We start from the raw sequence: 14,423 nt of genomic DNA, 5'->3' as shown, positions 1-14,423 counted from the left end.
AGGTCCTGAGAGGCTTGAACCCGGGTCCCACGAGGCTCAAACCTGGATCCCGTGAGGCTTGAACTCGGGTCCTGTGAGGCTTGAACCCAGGTCCCACATGAAGCTTGAACCTGGGTCCCTCGAGGCTTGATACCAGATCCTGTGAGGCTTTAACCCGGGTCACACATGGCTCAAACTCAGGTCCCAAGCATGGCTTGATACTGGGTCCCGCAAGGCTCGAACTGGGTCCTGTGAGGCTTGAACTGGGTCCCGCAAGCCTCAAATGCAGATCCTGCGAGGCCTGAACCCAGCTCCTGTGACTGGGAAGCTTGAACCCATGTCACGCAATGGTCGAGCCTGGGGCACGTGAAACTGGTACCCGAGTCCCACAAGGTTTGAACCCAGGTTCCGCGAGGTTCAAACCGTGTCCTGAAAGACTCAAGCCCGGGTCCCATGAGCCTAGAACCCAGGTCCTGCGATGATCGAACCTGGGTCTGGCGAGGATCGAACGAGGGTCCCTCAAGACTCACACCCAGATCCCTCTGGCTCAAATCCTGGACCTGAGAGGCTCGAACCCAGGTCCCGCAAGGCTTGAACCAGTTCCCGTGAGTCTTAAACCCAGGTACCTCAAGGCTTGAATCCAAGTACCATTAGACTTGAACCTGGGTCCCTTAGGAGCCACGTGTCCTCCATGGAGCCAGTGGGTCCCTTGAGGCTTGAATATGAGTCACGCAAAACTCAAACCCAGGTCCATGAGGCTTGAACCTGAGTTCCTCGAGGCTCGAACAGGGGTCCCACGAGGCTTGAACTAGTTCCTGTGAGTCTTAAACCCATGTACCGCAAGGCTTAAATTCAAGTCCCATGATACTTGAGCCCTCGTCTCGCAAGCCTTGTACCTGGGTCCTTTAGGGGCCTTGGGTCCCACATTGAGCCTCCCAGTCCCTTAAGGCTTTAATATGAGTCCCTTAGGGGCCTTGGGTCTCATGTGGGGCCTCCAAGTACCTTGAGGCTTGAACCCGGGTCCCATGTAACTCGAACCTGGGTAAAAAAGCTCGAACCCAGGTCCCAAGAGGCTTGAACCCAGGTCCTGTGAGGCTTGAACCCTGGTCAAGCAAGGCTCAAACCCAGTTCCCGTGTGTCTTGATACTGGTTCCCTTGAGGCTCTAACCCAGGTCCTGCAAGACTTCAACTGGGTGAGGCAAGGCTCGAAGCCAGATCCAGTGAAACTTGAACTCTTGTCCTGCAAGGCTTAAACTTGGGTCTTTTGAGGCTTGAACTCAGGTCTTGCGAGGCTTGAACCCGGGTCCCACGAGGCTTGAGCCTGGGTCCCTCAAGTCTTGAACTCAGGTCCTGCAAGGCTTGAACTCGGGTCATGCATGGCTCAAACCCAGGTCCCTCATGGCTTGATACTGGGTCCAGCGAGTCTTGAACCTGGATCCCTTGAGGCTTGAAGTGGGTCCCACTAGGCTCGAACCCAGATCCCACAAGGCTTGAAGCCAGGTCCTGTGACCAGGAGGCTTGACCAGGAGGCTTGGGTCACGCGAGGTTCGAACACGGGGCACATGAGACTGGTAACTGAGTCCCACAAGGATTGATTGAATCCAGGTGCCTCGAGGCTCAAACCTGTGTCCTGAAAGACTTGACCCTGGGTCCCACAAGGCTAGAATTTAGGTCCTGCGATGCTTGAACCAGGGTCTCGAGGCTTGAACCAGAGTCTGGCGAGGTCTTGCGAGGCTCAAACCAGGGTCTCGAGAGACTCATACCGGGTCCTGTGAGGCTCAAACCTGGGTCACAGCAGGCTTGAACCAGTTCACAGGAGTCTTAAACCTGGGTACCTCAAGGTTTGAATCCAGTCCCTCGAGACTTGAACCCAGGTCCCATAAGGGACCACAGGTCCTGCATGGGGCCTCCAAGTCCCTTGAGGCTAGAATCTGGGTCCCGCAAGGCTCAAACCCAGGTCCCGCGAGACTCAAACCTGGGTCCTGCGATGCTCAAACACAGATCCCTCAATGCTCATACCTGGGTCCCACAAGGCATGAACCAGTTCCCACATGTTTTGCACCCGAGTAATGCAAGGCTTGAATCCAAGCTCCCCAAAACGTGCCCTTGACTCGTGAGCCTTGAAACTGGGTCCCTTAGGGGCCTTGGGTCCCATATGGGGCCTCCGAGTCCCTTGAGGGTTGAACTGGGTCACCCCAGGCTTGAACCCAGGTCAAGCAAGGCTCAAACCCAGTTCCCGCATGGTGTGATAATGTGTCCCGAGAGGCTCAAACCCAGGTCCCATGAGACTTTAACTGGGTGAGGCAAGACTCGAACCCGGCTCCTATGAGGCTTGAACTCGGGTCCTGTGAGGCTCAAACATGGGTCTTTTGAGGCTTGAACTCAGATCTTGCGAGGCTTGAACCCAGGTCCCACGAGGCTTGAGCCTGGGTCCCTCAAGTCTTGAACCCAGGTCCTGCAAGGCTTAAACTCGGGTCATGCATGGCTCAAACCCAGGTCCCTCGTGGCTTGATACTGGGTCCAGCGAGTCTTGAACCTTGATCCCTTGAGGCTTGAAGTGGGTCCCACTAGGCTTGAACTCAGAACATACAAAGATTGAACCCAGGTCCTATGACCAGGAGGCTTGAACCACGTCACTTGAGGTTCTAACCCTGGGGATGTGAAACGGGTACCCGTGACGCATGAGGATTGAACCTGGGTGCTGTAAAACCCGATCCTGTGACCTGGAAGGCTCGAACCTGGGTCCCACGAGCTAGAATCTGGCTCCTGCAATGCTCGAGCCCAGGTCTCACAGAGGCTCGTACCAGGGTCTCTTGAGACTCATACTGGGTCCTGCTAGGCTCAAATCCCGGGCCCACAGGGCTCTAACCTGGGTCTAGCAAGGCTCAAACCTGGGTCACAGCAGACTTGAACCGGTTCCCACGAGTCTTAAACCCAGGTACCTTGAGGCTTTAATCCCACTTGTGCCAGACTTGAACCCGGGTCCCTTAGGGGTCACAGGTGCTGCATGGGGCATCTGGGTCCCTTGAGGCTTGAATCTGGGTCCCACGAGGCTCGAACCCGGATCGTGTGAGGCTCGAATCCAGACCCCTCGAGGCTCATACCGGGGTACAACTAGGCTTGAACCAATTCCCTTAAGACTTAAACCCAGTACCACAAGGCTTGAATCCAAGTCCAGCGAGACTTGAGCCCTCATCTCGAGAGCCTTGAACCTAGGTCCCTTAGGGGACTTGGGCCCCACATGGGGCCTCTGAGTCACTTGAGGCTTGAACCAGGTCACGTTAGGCTCGAATCTGGGTACGGCCAGGCTCGAACCCAGGTCCTGAGAGGCTAGAACCCAGGTCCTGCGAGGCTTGAACCCAGGTCAAGCAAGGCTCATACCCAGTTCCCGCGAGGCTTGAACTGTGTCCCGCCAGGCTCGAACTCAATCCCACGAGGCTTGAGCCTGAGTGCCTTGAGGCTTAAAACCAGGTCCTGTGAGGCTTGAACCCAGGTCACGCAAGGCTCAAACCTAGGTCCCGCGTGGCTTGACACTGGATTCCACAAAACTCAAAACTGGGTCCCGTGAGGCTCGAACTGGGTGAGGCAAGGCTCAAACCCGGACCCGACGAGGCTTAAACTCGGGTCCTGTGAGGCTCACACTTGAGGTTTAAACCCGGGTCTTTCAAGGCTTGTACCCTGGTCTCACAAGGCTTGGACCTGGGTCCCTTGAGGCTTGAACCTGGGTCCCTTAAGGCTTGAACCCAGGTCCTGTGAGGTCCTGTGAGGCTTGAACCCGGGTCATGTAAGGCTCAAACCCAGGTCCCTCATAGCTTGATACTGGGTCCCGAGACGCTTGAATCCGGGTCAAGCAAGGCTCATACCCAGTTCCCGTGTAGCTTGATACTGGGTCCCGTGAGGCTCGAACCTGGGTACTGCCAGGCTTGAACCCAGGTCCTGTCACCGGGACGCTCGAACCCGGGTCCCACAATGCTCGAACCCTGGTCTCTCGAGGCTCAAACCTGGGTCCCACAAGGCTTGACCAGTTTCCACTAGTCTTGCACCCAGGACCCTCAAGGCTTGAATCCAAGTCCTGCGAGACTTGAGTCCTCATCTCTCGAGCCTTGAACCTGGGTCCCTCAGGGGCTGTGGGTCCCACATGGGGCCTCAGAGTCCCTTGAGTCTTGAGCCTTGGTCCTTCAGGGACCTTGAGTCCTATGTGGGGCCTCTAAATCCCTTGAGGCTTTAGCCCAGAGCCCGAGAGGCTTGAACACGGGTCACACAAGGCTCAAACACAGGTCCCACATGGCTTGATACTGGGCCCCATGAGGCTCAAACCTGGGTACTACAAGGCTTGAACTGAGTTCTGCAAGGCTCGAACACGGGTCCTGCAAAGATTGAACTCGGGTCCTACAAGGCTCAACCGTGGGTCTTTTGAGGATTGAACCCGGGTTTTGAGAGGCTTAAACCCAGGTCCCACGGGGCTTGAACATGGGTCACTTGTAGCTTGAACCCAGGTCCTGTGAGGCTTGAACCTGGATCAATGAAGGCTCAAACCCAGGTCCAGCATGGCTTGATACTGTGTTCCGCGAGGCTCGAACCTGGGTCCCATGAGGCTTGAACTGGTTCCTGGGAGTCTTAAACCCAGAGTCCCCAGAGAACTGAGCCCTCGTCTCACCAGCCTTGAACCTGGATCCCTTAGGGGTTTGGATCCCACATGGGGCCTCCGAGTCCCTTGAATCCTGAATCTGGCTCCCTTAGGGGCCTTGGGTCCCATGTGGGGCCTCCAAGTCCCTCGAGGCTTGAACTGAGTCATACTAGTCTTGAATCCGGGTACCACCAGGCTGGAACCCAGGTCCCGAGAGGCTTGAACCGGGTCCTAGGAGGCTTGAACCTGGGTCAAGCAAGGCTAATACCCAGTTCCTGCGTGGCTTCATACTGGGTCCCATGAGGCTCAAACCCGGATCCTGCAAGGCTTGAAATTGGGTCCTGCGAGACTCAAACTCGGGTCTTTTGAGGTTTGATCCTGGGTCTTGTGAGGCTTGAATCCAGGTCCTGCAAGGCTTGAACCTGGTTCATGCAAGGCTCAAACCCAGGGCCTGCAAGGCTTGATACTGTGTCCCGTGAGGCTTGAACCCACATCCCGCGAGGCTTGAATCCAGGTGCTGTGACCAGTGTAAGTCTGTGTGCTAACTTTATTTTCACTGTATTGGTCATTGTTTGTTGTATGCTTTACATTGGGTAGTTCTCCCCCGCCAAGAGAATTGTATCAGTCCAGTTAGTTTCACGGGCCCGCTTGGCCCCGCCCCTAGGAACCCTGCCTGTGTTAGAGAGTTCCACAGTTGGAGAGTGGAAGAGTTCCAGAGTTGGAGAGTTGGAGAGTTGCAGAGTTGGAGAGTAGGAGAGAGTGCTTGCGCCACCACAAAGAGACAGCAGAGTTCTGTTTGGTGATTAGTTTGTCTTAGTTTATGAATCGTTGATCCTATAAAGAAATACAGCTTCCCTGCCCAGCCGTGTGTCTGGTCGTCTCTGTTACCCGCCCATGAAGCTATCCCAGCCAGCTGGAGCCTACAAATTTTAACAACAATTGTTTTAACTTTTCTTTTAAACTTTTAAAAGAAAACTTTTAAAAGTTTTAACTTTTCTTTTAAAAGTACTTGCTTTCTAGATTTTTTTTTTTTTTTCTGTTTGGTCTGCTGGTTTCTATCAAGACCTGGTCTGATTTATGTCTTCTCTGATCTCCAGCGTGCTTTTCTGACTGGTCAGTTGTGTGTTGTTAGTGAATGTTTGAATGGCTAGATTTTTGTGCACGACCTATTTTTGGAAGGGTCTTATTCAGGGTACCCTAAAATTTGTAGTTGGCCTTCCTGAGGTTTCCCAAAAAGACACACTACATGGAAACGTCCGTGGTCAGTGCTTGAGAAAAGGGCTTGGTATGAATGTGAAATTTTTTTTCTTAGAAACTGTGTGAATGAAAATGGCTACATGGTATGTCCTAATAATGAAAGTTTCTCTCCTCTTCTGTGCTATAGACTACATGTTTGTATGAGTGTTTTAAGTTTGGTAAATATTAATTTCAAGGTTAAAAACATGAGTGACTCTAAAACTACATTCTTATCAAATAAAGTTAAATAAAAGAGTTTCTAACACAGTTCTTATGTGGTAACATGAAAGTAAAATTAACTTGCTAACACAACTAAGTATTTAAACTATAAGTCTAAGTATTTAATGTGACAGTTCTTCATCTCCAAATTAAAATACAACTTATCTATATATTTTACTAAAAAGGGTTCCTGGACATTTTGGAGGGCCCCCAAAATGCCCTGTCAACTGTTTCGTGGAAATTAATCCACAACAATTTGACATTTGTCTGGTACTGTAAATGTTCTAAAATGTGTGTTAACTCTCTAAGTAATGGAGTTTGTTTAAAGTTTAAAGTAAAATATAGTTAAACTAAGTTTGGTTTGAAGATCCTGGCTTACAGAATTGGTACACAAAGTGATGTAAAATTAAAAGATTATTTAAACATTTATGAGGTTCATTTTAGCCTTTTTAGTTGCCATATCAAAGTTTTAAAATTTAAAATCTATTAGTAAAGTTTTATACACACCCTTGCTCATAGCCACTCCAAGGGCATGATAGCTTTGTGATGAGTAAAGATCCTAACAATAAATAAGTTTTAATGTGGTATTTAAATTGTTTAAGTGGTTTTAGAATCATGTTAAAGAAATAGTAATAATTTTATCATGTCAACATATTAGGTATTGACTTTCTATAATATACTAGTATATTTTGGTAAACAGGTATGCCTGTTTGTTTATTAAAAAGGCCTTCTAAAACCATAAAAAATACTTAAGCCAATTCTAATAATTGAGTTATCAATTCTAATAAACTTCTAACTTAGTACAAGTTTTCTTCCTCATAAGTAAAAAATTACAGCTATGTCCAGTCTTCACATGAGAACCAACTGCTCATATGGTAAGATTTTAAACTAAATAAGTTTCCTTGTTAATTATCCTATTTCAACTTATGTGACTTATCAACAATATTCATATATTTTACTCATGGGTGTGTGCTGACTCCTAAAGTCATTCATATGCTTAAATTTTTTATATACTTCCCTCCTCTTCAGTAAGTCTCTTAATTTTTTAACTCTTCCCATGCCGTAATGAGAGCTCTTTACTGTCTCCTTTACTGCTAGTTAATTAAGACATCTGTTATTCAGACTGTCAGGGTTAACCCCCATGGCTTAAATGCCAATGCCTTCTGGCAGATTGATGTCACCCACTTACCCACATTTGGTAAACAAAAATATGTTTTTATCTCAATTGATACTTGTTCTAAATTCATGTGGGCCACAGCCCAGACTGGAGAAAGCTAAAAAAAAGCTTATAAGCCATATGCTTTCCTGTTTTGTTGTAATAGACATACCTCTTTGACTTAAAATAGACAATGGTACTACTTTTGTCAACAAACAATGTAAAGACTTTTGTTCCCTTTAGAACATTACACTCACTACAGGTATTCCCTATAACCCTCAAAGACAAGACATTGTTGAGAGGGCACATCAAAACCTTAAGGCACAATTATATAAAGAAAAGGGGGGAATGTATCCCCCCAATATTCAGTTGGCTAAAGTGTTAACTACACTAAACCTTTTTAGTATTTCCATAATTCAAATTGTCCACCTATTATCTCTCACTGGAAAACACCACCCACCCTTCCAGCCATAAAAGTCAGGTAGAAAGACCCTTTATATGGTTTGTGGAAGGTCCCTGATCCCTTGCTAACAATGGGAAGAGGTTTTGCTTGTGTGTATCCACAGGACGTTGCATGACCTATCTGGGTCCCTGCACGCCATGTCCGCCATAGTCCAGAAGATGGCATGGCTCTCCGTGAAGAACAAGAGACACAGGATCTGTCACAGAGCACCCTCCAGTACACATAATGAGACCTGGAAGGACCTGAAAAACCTGGTTCAACGAGTCCAAGGACAAAACCCTCCCACCGCCCTCCTCTCACCCATTGCTCTCTCTGCATACCTCATTCTATTTTCTGCTCTTCCTACCCCTGCTTCCTCTTCACCTGTCTTCATCTGGCAGTTTCAAGTAAGGGAAACTTATGGTGACATAAATAAAATAATCGGGACTGGAAACTGTTCTCTCAAAGGATGCCAGTCTTCTGTCACTATTCCAGTTAAATCTGCAGCTACCAGCCCCTGTGTTGAGGCTGGATGTCCTTATGTCTGCTTCCCTTTTGATAATTCAGGCAATTGTCTTACAGCTGTTGATTACTATGGAGGATATTGTTACTGGTCTTGTAAAATCCATGGAATCCCCTCAGGCTTTATCAAACATGATTATTACACTATCCCCACGCCAGTATACTACCCTAGCCGACAATATTTTTCTGGCATAGGCTCTCTTAAATTCATTATCCATGACCCTTGGGACAATAGATGGGTTACAGGAGTCACCGGAAAACTTTACTGTAGTGCTGTTTCTATTTCTCCCGCTGCTGACATTTTCATCTCTCGACAGACAGTTAGTCCCTGCCTCTAGAGTAGTTCAAACTAAAAGTATAACAACCAGACAAGAACAAGCTCTCTCTCAAGCTCTTGGCTTCTCCTCCTACTCTAACCTTCATCTCTCATCCTGGCCTGATTATCTTCAATATGCTATCTCTCTCCTTGGTCAATCCCCTGCTCTTCCTAATGCTTCCAATTGCTTTCTGTGTACTTCCCTTGACAGGCCCCTTCTTGCTGCTACACCAGTAAATAATACCCCAACCAGCCTTGCTAGCCTACCTAACTCCTCCCCCTCTGCTGACCTACCACCCCTTACCTCAATTCCTCTTTATACAAAAGCTATTAGCCCTGAATTCACCCTTGTCTGTTAACCTCCTCCTTTTCTCCCAACATTCCCCACTGTTCAAACAACCTCACTTTGTCTTTTAATGTTTATGCCCCCTCCTCTGTGTTCTGGTGCAATTCCACACTATATTTTCATGTCAACTCTTCTCTACCTGGTCCTTGTCTCCTAGTCTCTCTTGTTCCACAGCTAACCCTCTATGGAAAAGAAGAATTCCACTGGCTGTCATCCCGCCCAAGGACCAAACGTGCAGTGTTTCTTCCCCTGGTTGTTGGCATTGGAATAACTCCCTCCATTGGACTTGCTGGTGGAACTATGGGACATTCCCTTTACACAGCTGGACTCCTCATGGACCAACTTCAACAATCCATAGACTTTACCGCTGACAGCCTATAATCTCTTCAGAGACAGATAAACTCTCTCGCCAAGGTGGCACTCCAGAACAAGTGCATGCTTGACCTCCTGGAGGAGCAAGGTGACGTATGTTTGGCACTCCAAGAAGAATGCTGTTTTTTCATAAATAAATCTAGACTGGTGAAACAAGATGTTGATACTTTGCACAAACTCAGCCTTGACCTCAAAAACTCTTATTCCTCTTTCAATACTAACTCTTGGTTTTCCTCCCCTCTGACCTCTTGGCTTTTACCTCTTCTGGGCCCTTTACTGGCTATTGCAGCTCTTTTACTGATTGCTCCTTGCTTTATTCAATTCCTCAAAAGACACATACAAGATATCATTAATGTTACAGTTCAAAAAGTTTCTGTCCATCCCTACACTGCTGTCCCTATGACTGACATGACATCTTTTGCTGATATAGATCCATAAACACTGTCATTAAATAAAGAAAAAAGGAGGAGTTGTAAGGCTAATTGTGAAAGCATGGTAGAGCTTAGAGGAACTCTCCCGTCCTTGAGATGGAGGTCTGGAAAGACACCCCACTTATCAGTCTCTCCCTTTCAGGGATAGAGCTAGGAGGGAAATGCTTTCCTGATGCAGTTTCCTCTTGTTGGTCTCAAAAGCTTCATAAAGACCTGCAACCTCTCACAGTTAACACATTCCCCTGCTGCAGACCAAATGGCTGCCTGCTTGAAAGTTCACTATAGTTCACCTGCTTTTGATCACACATACTCCATTCTGCCTTGACTAAAAGGCCTTTCTTTCTATTCCCTTCACCTCCTCCACCATTGGTCTAACTCCTCTATCTTATCTGTCTGCCTTCAAGGCCTCTTTCTGACTGCTTCTCTCTTGCCACTAATCACTGAAGAACTCCCCTTTACCACTATCAATTCTCTTCATTCCTTAGAACTTTTGCCATGAAGATTCTGACCTTCAAAGCCTACCACTATTACCTCATGTGAAAAATGTCCTTTGTTCTACTTGCTATATAAGCCTGTCCTCAGAATAAATTTAGAAGTTCATACTTGAATTTCTCCTGGTTGTTTCCTTCTACATCTTGTGACCCCTTGAGTCCTTGATGGGAAAGCCAGCAGCTACTTCAGGTTGCAAGGCCACCCTGTGAGCACCAGCACCTGGGTCCCACAAGGCTTGAATGTTTCCCGCGAGTCTTGCACCCGGGTACCAGAAGGCATGAATCCAAGTCTCACGAGCTTTGAACCTGGGTCCCTTAGGGGCCTTGGGTCCCACATGGGACCTCTGAGTCCCTTGAGGTTTGAACTGGGTCACCCCAGGCTCGAATCTGGATACCACCAGGCTTGAACCCAGGTCCCGAGATGCTTGTACCCAGATCCTGCTAAACTTGAACCCGGGTCAAGCAAGGCTCATACCCAGTTCCCACATGGCTTGATACAAGGTCCCACAAGGCTCAAACCCAGATCCCATGAGATTGGAACTGGGTCCCGCAAGGCTCAAACCCAGATTGCTCAAGGCCTGAACCCGGCTCCTGTGACTGGGAGGCTTGAGCCCGGGTCACTCGAGGTTCGAACCTGTGGCACATGAGACTGGTACCCGAGTCCCATGAGGACTGAACCCAGGTCCTGCGTGACTTGATACTGGGTCCCACGAGGCTTGAATCCAGGTCTCACATGGCTAGAATCTGAGTGCAGCAATGCTTGAACCCTGGTCTCGAGAGGTTCGAACCAGGATCTCACAAGACTCATACCCAGGTACCGCTAGGCTCAAATCCCCGATCCACAAGGCTCTAACCTGGGTCTCACAAGGCTCAAACCTGGGTCCCAGCAGGCCTGAACCAGTTCCCACAAGTCTTAAACCCAGATAACTCGAGGCTTGAATCCCAGTCCCACCAGATTTGAACCCGGGCCCCTTAGGGGTCAAGGGTGCTTCATGGGCATCTGGATCCCTTGAGGCTGGAACCTGAGTCCCGTGAGGCTTGAACCCAGATCCTGTGATGTTCGAACCCAGATCCCTCGAGGCTTGTATCCAGGTCCAAAGAGGCTTGAACCGGTTACTGCAAGTTTTAAACCCAGGTACCATAAGGATTGAATCCAAGTCCTGCAAGACTTGAGCCCTCATCTCACGAGCCTTGAACCTGGGTCCCTTAGGGACCTTGTGTCCCACATGGGGCCTCCAAGTCCCTTGAGGCTTGAACTTGGGTCCCTTAGGTGCCTTAGGTTCCACGTGGGGCCTCCTAGTCCCTTAAGGTTTTAAGCAGGTCACACCAGGCTCGAATCTTGGATACCTCCAGGCTTGAACCCAGATCAAGCAAGGCTCATTCCCAGTTCCTGTGTGGCTTGATACTGGATCCTGTGAGGCTCAAACCTGGATCCCACAAGGCTTGAACTCGGGTCCTGCGAGGCACAAACTTGGGTCTTTTGAGGCTTGAACCTAGGTCCCACAAGGCTTGAACCTGGGTCCCTCGAGGCTTGATACCAGGTCCTGCGAGGTTTGAACCCAGGTCAGGCAAGGCTCAAACCCAGGTCCTATGTGGCTTGATACTGGGTCCTGCAAGGCTTGAAACTGAGTCCCGCGAGGCTTGAACTGGGTCCCGCAAGGCTCAAGCCCTGATCCCACGAGGCTTGAACCCAGGTCCTGTAACTGGGAGGCTTGAACCTGGTTCACGTGAGGGTCTAACCCAGGGCATATGAAACTGGTACCCAAGTCCCAAGAGGATTGAATCCAGGTGCTGCAAGGTTTGAACCCATGTCCCACAAGGCTAGAACCCGAGTCCTGCAGTGCTCAAACCCGGGTCTCTCAAGGCTTGAACCAGGGTCTCGTGAGACTCATACCATGTCCCACTGGTTCAAATTCTGGACCTGAGAAGCTCAAATCCCAGACCTGTGAGGATTGAACCCAGGTCCCCTGAGGCTCGAACTAGGGTCCTGCGAGGCTTGAACTGGGTCCTGCAAGACTCAAACCCGGATCCCATGAGGCTAAACCCAGGTCCTGTGACCGGGAGATCTGAACCTGTGTCATGGGAGGGCTGAGCCCAGGGCAGGTGAGACTGGCTTGAACTGGGTTCCACAAGGCTTGAACCTGGATCTTGCGAGTCTTGAACCTGGGTCCTGTGACAGGGAGGCTTGAACGCGGTACACTCAAGGCTCGAACCAGGGTCTCGCAAGACTCATATCCAGGTCTCACTAAGCTCATACCCCAAACCCAGGTAGCTTGAACCTGGTTACCACCAGGCTCTAACCCAGGTCCCGAGAGGCTTGAACCAGGGTCCTGCAAGGCTTGAACCTGGGTCACATAAGGATCAAACCTGCTGGCACTTACACGGGGTGACTCTCAGCAAGGAAGGTAAATGACCGGTTCTCCCTCACTAGCTCAAGGACTCAGCGATATAGGCAAGAGACACCAGCGAGAATTGGAACACTCTCATTTATTGGAAGGTGGGCTTGGGTTTAAATAGGCTTTCAGACAAAGAACATTTTTCAAATGTCAGAAATAACAGGTTTCTTAAAGGTCAGCTTGCCTCTATGGTAGGGGGTTGATATGACAAGAATTGATGCAATACATAAAGGTCAAGACAATTATTCTCCATGATGCAAACAGGTTAATTATCTAAAGGCATTTGAGAGAAGCATAGGGGTTAAACCAGCAGGGTGAGATAGAGAGAAGATAAACAAGGCTTGATAGATATCAAAGGACATAAGGAAATAGAGTTTGGAGTTTCTCTTATCTGGGGTTTGAGGTGTATGATGGAGTATGTTCTAAAAGTGAGGTGACTGTGTGAACTCTGGGTGACTATGTGAGCTTTGAATGAACCTTAAAGCAGGCAGCCATGTGGCCTGCAGTTAGCGAGGAGAAACTGTGAGATCTCTGTGGGCTTGAGAGTCTGATAAGGGAAAACTGAGTCTGAGAGACTGTTTTTCCCTTTGCTCATCTCTGTGAGAGAGGCTAACAAGGGGGTGTCTTTCCCAGACCTCCATCGAGGGATGGTGGGAGTTTTCCCTAAGCTCTACCAAGCTTACATATAGTCCCACAAAACCCAGGTACAGGGTGGCTTGATATAGGTCTTGTGAGGCTCAAACACAGGTCCCTTGGGGCTTGAATTGGATCCAGCAAGGCTTGAGCTTGGAACCCTCGAGGCTTGAACTCAGGTCCTGCGAGGCTGAAACTTGGGTCTTTTGAGCCTTAAACCAGGGTCTTGCAAGGCTTGAAGCCAGATCCTGAGAGGCTTAAACCTGGGTCATGGAAGGCTCAAACCCAGGTCCTGCGTGGCTTGATATTGGGTCCCTCGAGGCTCGAACCTGGGTCCCGTGAGGCTTGAATTGGGTCCCACAAGACTCGAACCCGGAACTCACGAGTCTTGAACCTGTGTCCTATGACAGGGAGGCTTGAAACCAGTTCGCGTGAGGGTCAAACTTGGGGCACGTGAGACTGGTATCCAAGTCCCACGAGGATTGAATCCAGGTGCCACGAGTCTTGAACCCGTGTCCTGTGACAGGGAGGCTTGAACCCAGGTCGCATGAGGGTCAAACTTGGGGCACATGAGACTGAACCGGTGTCCTGAAAGACTCGAACCCGGGTCCCAAGAGGCTAGAATCTAGGTCCTGTGATGCTCAAACCCAGATTCTGCAAGGCTCTAACCTGGGTCCCATGAGACTAACCCATGTCCTGCGAGGCTTGAACCGGTTCCTGTGAATCTTAAACCCAGGCACCTCGAGGCTTGAATCTGAGTCCCGCAAGACTTGAACCAGGGTCCCTGAGGGGCCACGGGACCAGCTTAGGGCCTCAGGGTCCCTTGAGGCTTGAACCTGTGTCCCTCAAGGCTCAAACCCGGCTTCCAGGAGCTTGAACCAGTTACAAGTCTTAAACCCAGGTACTGCAGGACTTGAATCCAAATCCAGTGAGACTTGAGCCCTTGTCTTTCGAGCCTTGAAACTGGGTCCCTTAGGGGCCTCCAAGTCCCTTGAGGCTTGAACCTGGGTCCCTTAGGGGCCTTGCATCCCATGTGGGACCTCCGAGTCCCTTAAGGCTTGAACCTGGGTCCTGCGAGGCTCGAACCTGGGTCCCATGCAGCTTGAACCCGGGTACCGCCAGGCTCAAACCCAGGTCCTGAGAGGCTTGAACCTGAGTCACACAAGGCTAAAACCAAGGTCCCGTATGGCTTAATGCTGGGTCCTGCGAGTTTCAAAGCTGGGTCCGAGAGGCTTAAACTGGGTCTTGCAAGGCTCG

The 14,423-nt window shown here is 49.5% G+C and overlaps 1 protein-coding gene across 1 annotated transcript in view; it reads left to right on the top strand.

The window, feature by feature from the left end:
- LOC132540311 (putative endogenous retrovirus group FC1 Env polyprotein) overlaps nucleotides 1–8,519 on the top strand; it is a 51,073-nt gene extending 42,554 nt beyond the window's left edge. Inside the window, exon 2 of the mRNA XM_060197106.1 lies at nucleotides 7,784–8,519. Coding sequence (XP_060053089.1) covers nucleotides 7,784–8,519 — 736 coding nt within the window. The remainder of the gene's footprint in view (nucleotides 1–7,783) is intronic.
- The last annotated feature ends 5,904 nt before the right edge of the window (nucleotides 8,520–14,423 follow it).

This window comes from Erinaceus europaeus, chromosome 9, assembly GCF_950295315.1.
Source record: "Erinaceus europaeus chromosome 9, mEriEur2.1, whole genome shotgun sequence".
Lineage (NCBI taxonomy): Eukaryota > Metazoa > Chordata > Mammalia > Eulipotyphla > Erinaceidae > Erinaceus > Erinaceus europaeus.
This window is presented reverse-complemented; position numbering and strand designations above follow the sequence as displayed.